At 44.4% G+C, this 6,000-nt stretch overlaps 1 protein-coding gene across 1 annotated transcript in view; it reads left to right on the top strand.

Moving 5' to 3' along the window:
• The first annotated feature begins 2,203 nt into the window (after positions 1-2,203).
• Positions 2,204-6,000, top strand: part of Tpd52 (tumor protein D52) — a 103,940-nt gene continuing 100,143 nt past the window's right edge. Inside the window, exon 1 of the mRNA XM_074068750.1 lies at positions 2,204-2,306. Within this exon, the coding sequence (XP_073924851.1) occupies positions 2,288-2,306 (19 nt within the window). The 5' untranslated portion in view covers positions 2,204-2,287. The remainder of the gene's footprint in view (positions 2,307-6,000) is intronic.

Raw genomic sequence — 6,000 nt, 5'->3', positions numbered from 1 at the left:
TTTACCTTACGGTCACATTAAAAAATATATTTTAAAAAGTGTACTGGTGTCAGTGGCTCACGCCTGTAATACTAGCTATTTGGGAAGCTGAGATTGGGAGGATCAAGGTTTGAGGCCAACCTGGGAACAGTCTGTGAGATCCCCATCTCCAAAATAACCAAAATACAATATACCTCATTTTATAATTTAAACCAGAAAGCTGAAATTGCAATATTTATTAAGTTTGTGTATTAGCCAGTTTTCTGTCACTATTACTAAAACATCTGAGATAATCAATTTATAACGAGAAAAGGTTTATGTTGGCCCACAGTTTTGGAAGTTCTAGTCCAAGGTCGGCTGGCTTTGGGCCTGCAGAGGAAAGACTACCATGGATAGAGTGCATGCAAAACCACGCATGGTTAAGAAACAAAAGAGAAGGAGCTAAGGTTTCACTACCCCCTTCAAGGGAAGCCACCAGTGATCTAAAGACCTCCTGTTAGATCCCCCACTTCTTAAAGGCTCCACCACCTTCCAATAGCACCACCCTGGTACCGACACATGGGCCTTTGGGAGACATTCAAGGTCCAAACCATAACATACATAGTATAATTAAATGGATGCCAAGACAATTAGAATGATCCTTGCCCTTCTGAAGCTTTAACCTAATTGGGTTGTGAAAACAGATACACTCGTAGCAGGCTGGACCCAGTTATGACTATTAGGGGTGAGAGCCGCAAGAGAGAAGCCAAGGAAAGTGAAAGGGGGAGTCAAGATGACCTCCAGGGGCAGAGGGTGTTAGCTCAATGGTAGGGCACTTGCCTAGCAGGCAGAATGCCCTAGGTTCCATCTCCCAGCACCACACACACACACACACAAGACCTCCAGTAGGGGTAAAGAAAAAAACCTTTACAGATGTTGGAGATATCAGTGGGAATGAGATAATACAGTGCACTAGTACAGAAATAAAGTATGGAGTCATTTCTAGTAACTACAAATAATTAAAAAACGTAAGAAGTAGAGAGCAGTGGCTCATGATTGCAATTCCAGCACTCAGGGGGCAGAGGCTGATTATCACTAGTTCTATGCCAGCCTGTGCTACATAACAAGACCTTGTCTTAAACAAACGAAAACAAGGCAACGTAACATTCTAATAAAAGCCTAGTGTGTGGTGTATTATATAATAAGTCAGCTGAAGGTCAAGCCAGAGTCTGCACAGTTAACCCAGAAAGAAGCCCGCTGACTTGCAGTCTCAGATGGCTAATGAAACTGAGGTGCCACCCGAGGACCCATACAATCAACATGACTTTATTAAAAACATCTTGAAAACAGAGTGAATGCTATCATTAAAAGCAGTTAAGGGGCCCAGCGCTGGTGGCTCACACCTGTAATCCTAGCTACTTGGGATGTTGAGATCGGAAAGATCCCCAATAGAGGCCAGCCCAGGCAAATAGTTCACAAGATGCCATCTCCAAAATAACCAGAGCAAGATGGACTACAGGTGTGGCTCAAGTGGTAGAGCACCCACTTCGTGAGTGTGAAGCCCTGAGTTCAAACCCCAGTCCCATCAAAAAATAAAACCAGTTCCAGGCACTTCAGCCCTTTGGTCAATGGACACGGAACCCCAAAACTCACTTCCCAGAGACCCCCGTTACTATTTTCTGCCTACTGATTCATTTAATTCATTTCATTTGATTTAGCTCATTTCAGAGTGTAGTCAGTCGGGCACTCAAGTCAGCCACGTTCTTATTACCCGGAAACCTTCCTAATGTACCATCTCAGAAATCCCGCACTTCCTATGAAAAGACAGAACTCTATTTTTTCCAGGCAGGGTCACGTTCGCCTCCACTGGGTTTGTCCTGGTTGGTGAAGCCACCACGAGGGCAGCAGGGAGGGGAGCCGGGCGTCTGCGCTGCGTCCGTCCGAGAGCAGGTGCTGCCCGAGGCGGGGGAGCGCGGCCGGAGAGCGTCGCTCGCTCGGAGAAAACTTCTGACGTAAGTAACTCCACACGGCGCAGTGGGCGGGGCGGGAGGGGCCAGGCCGCCTGCACCGCCGCCCGGCTCGAGGCCCCCTCGCTCACTTCCTGCGGGGCCTGCCGCGCCGACGTGGCGGGGAGCACAGGTCGCGGGTCAGGTGGTGGTGACGCCCGGGGGAGCGCTGGGCGGGGCCGTCGCCGCGCCCGACGCCGCGGGGGGCGTGGCCTTCGCGGGAGACGTGGGCGGGGCCGGGCGGGGAGGGGCGGGGCGTGCGCGGTGGAGCCGGACGCTCTGCAGGCGGCCCAGGCGCGGGGACGCGGGCGGCGGGCGCAGACATGGAGCGCGGCGAGCAAGGTGAGGGCGCGGCCGCGCGGGCGCCGGGGTGCAGCTCCTGGCGGGCGGAGAGGGGCAGTGAGAGAGGGAAGGAGAGATGAGGTTCTAGGGGGCCGCCATGGGGCCGCCGACCACCGCACGGACAGGTCTTGTGATGTCCTCAGACCTGGGGCGGGTTTTGCCTCTTAGGATGGAACGTGACTTGTGAAGACTTCCTGCCCTCTTCTCCCGTAGGTGTTGGTTTAGGATTTTTCCTGGTGTTTGACCCCGTGGCCATGGTTTCAGAGGTGTCCCCGTTGGTGGAGTGGCGTCTGTGGGATTAATGGGGGGCGGGGGTGAAGGGGAGAGGAGGGGGCTTTGCATAGTAAGGTTCTTGTTTGACCCACCGCATCATAAAGCTGTTTACCATGGCGGTTTTTCACTCAGATGAAATTTCCCGGACTAGAATCATAACATGGAATGTAGCAATAGGAGGGCATGGTTTTTAGATTTAAATATTGTTTCCTCCTGGAGGTTTCTGCTGCTGATCAGCCAGTGGCTCCAACACACACATGAGTGGCAGGCTTTAAAAAGATGTATCAATTATAAAGAAAAGAACATAATGCAGCCTTTGGGAGGTGGGCATAGGAAGAACTCCTGTTTGAGCCCTGACACAACACTTTTCGTTTTTTATTTGTCTGCAGTATTTGCCTTCACGTGTGAGTTTTAATCTAAATAAAACCACATTCCACATACACTGTTTGGCTTTTACTTTTGATAACTTGAACATAGAATCTTTGGAACCTTCCATCCCTTCCTTTTTCCTCACTCCTCAAATTAATTTCACACTTAACCATGTGAGTGCATGTAAGTCTTATATTCAACATTTTGTACGGTATTTTATTCATATACATTTGCTGTTGTATATGATCTAGAGGCATACGCACATGTTGTTGTCTGTCGGCTTCTTGAGGTTGGAACAAATGGAATACATCTTGATCATGTGTGATTGGGTGGGTGACTTGCACATAGTTGGCTTTCAGTGAGTTAGAAAGCTCATGGCAGGTCTTGGATGTATTGTTAGAAGGTCTGGGAGCCACCAGGTAAGCCAGCATTATTCTGGTTTTTAATGGGGTGGCGTTGGGGGTCAGTATTTTACATTCATGCTTAAATACTTAGCTGATTTTACACTGTTGTATTTAACATGATGTTTTTAGAATCACTGCTTGGCACTTGTCAGAGCAGATGAAAAAGCTGTTCCAGCTAAGTGACTGGAGTGACTACTGCATTGTGTTCTAACTTGGGTGGTAATAGATACAGTTGTCAGTATCACTGCAGTATTCCTGTTTGCTGATATACTCTGTATGATTTTAGGACTTTTTTTTTGTTGTCTAATTCTGTGACATATTTTAATTAATTCTTTGGCTTGTAAGCTGAGTCTCCATAATTTTCAATTTTTTTTGTTGTTGTTGAGACATTCCTTTGACGTTTTCATCCTTGTTTTTAATTGTCTATCATGGAGGGCAGGAGGAAATAATTGTCAATCATGGAGGGCAGGGGGACTCCCCTCCTCAGCATGGATCACTTGGATAACTGGTGAAAGAACAGTCCTCTGCTTTGGGAAGGTCAGCTGGTTTCCTCCCACATGTGCTGTGTTAGAACCATGTGGCTTTCCTTACCTTTTGGTGCCATCTGCCAATGTGTCTGCCTATCTGCCATTTCATCAGTCCATCCCCATCTTACCCAGTAGATGTACTGCCTAAGATGAAAAGTGCCTACCAAGCCTGCTGCTGCAATCTCTGCCCCTCCAAGTCATCTCTCGTTTCCCTCTTCCTCCAGTTCCTTTTTTCCTCTCTATTCTCAAGAAGCAGAACTGTGTGGCTAGGCAAAGAAAGTTGCTGATAAGGCTGTGTTGGGCTTGGAGGATAAGGCCTTTGCTCTGGGAGAGCAGATGGATCTGTCTTGAATATGGCAAGAGACTCCTGCCTTAAAGTCAGCAAGATGGAACCTGCGATTTTTAACCGATGTTCACTACCAAACTCTGGTGGCTGAGATCAGGTGTAGAAAACTGGAATTATATATATATATATTTTGTGAAATAGTTTAAACCAAATCACAAGTTTTTAGGATTTTTAACTTTTTATGTGTGTAGATTTTTCTTACATTTGTCGCTTTACAACAAAATAAAACTTTTGTTGTAAAGTTAAATGCTTTACCTTGTCTTACATTTCTATTGAAAATGTCTCCTTAAATCTTTCATGAAGGGGACAAAATCTACCCTTTGCTACTGATTTTATTAATAGAGCTATGAAGTTTAAAAATGAACATAGTTTTCTTCGTGTTTTTAACCATGTTTTCTAATACCCAGGTTCTATTTTTCTACTTTCTTCTATACTGAGACCTTCTGTACAGTGTGCCCTGCTTATACATTGAAAGTTCAGTAAATAGTCAGTGATTGAAAATGCCTTAAAGTGCATAATGAGTTTTTAAGCATTAAGCACAGCACAGCACATTTAATGTGTTTGGAATTTCCTCCTTTGAAAGCAGAGTGACTTGCTAACTAGAGCATACATTGTGTAAAAAAACCTCCTGCCTCCTTCATGGAACTAAATAAATATTTATGTGCAAGTACTCTCCTGTAAGTGATAACCTTTGTTTTAGCACTCTTAATATTGAAGAGACAGTCACCTAGCCACTAAGCATTTTGAATAAAAAGAATTTTTATGGAGGAAGAGAATAGGTTGCTGGGGCCAAAAACCTATGGAGAGGGGAGTAACACAATAATGTCAGTAACGTTGCCATTTCAGCTTTGTAGTTAGTTACGCCTTTCAAACAGCAAAAATATGGGATGTCACTTATTGAAAAGTAAAGCAGGTATGGAGAAGAATGAGTGAGCATTTTGAGGAATGCTGTCAAGGCTCTGGGTGTGATCTTCCAGGCTGTTAATTTCTTGGGATAACACTCTCCATTTCCATATGGTGCTAATGTCTCTGTTAGTTCTCCTCCACTTCCTGCTTTTATTTTTATGTGGCAACCTGCCTATTCCCTAAGGTAAAAGCTGAGTGGTAGGAGGGGTTGTGATCTCTTAGTAAGATCTCAAAACAGAATAATCTATGCATACAGTAAAAAAATATTATATACACACAGTTCAGAGGACAACAAAAAGAACATGCAGTATACCTGAACTTTGTGCTACTGAGCCTTTTCTTGTGGGATAAGCTTATTTCATTTTCCTTTTGGGGTTAATTTGCAGCTTTCATTGTTGACTGTTGTAAAAAATCTCTCTTCTGAGACTTTCTCAAATTTTATTTCAACTGGATGGATACTAGCTATATTGAAATCATAATTTTAGCATTTTTTTAAATTAAAAAGCAAAAGGGGCCATAGGATTTCAACTGTTAATGGAAGTTAAAATGTTAGAATATAGGAATATACTGTTGTACCAGGAACAGTCGTTCATTTTAGAAAAATGAATAAAAGAAAATCACCTGTAATTCTATGTTGCAAAATCAGTTAACATATTAGTTTCTACCCATCATGTATCTACCCTTTTCCATAAACAAATCACAATATAATTGTATGGAATATCCCATTTTATAGCTTGCTTTTTAAAATAAACTCAATGTAGAGGTGGGTGTGGTAGTTCAGGCCTGTACTCTTAGCTACCCCAGAGGCAGAGATGGGAGGGTCCTGTCAGAGGCCAGACCCTGGCAAAAACTCAAGACCCTATCCCAAA

The sequence above is a fragment of the Castor canadensis genome, chromosome 3 (genome assembly GCF_047511655.1).
Source record: "Castor canadensis chromosome 3, mCasCan1.hap1v2, whole genome shotgun sequence".
NCBI classification, from domain to species: domain Eukaryota; kingdom Metazoa; phylum Chordata; class Mammalia; order Rodentia; family Castoridae; genus Castor; species Castor canadensis.
This window is presented reverse-complemented; position numbering and strand designations above follow the sequence as displayed.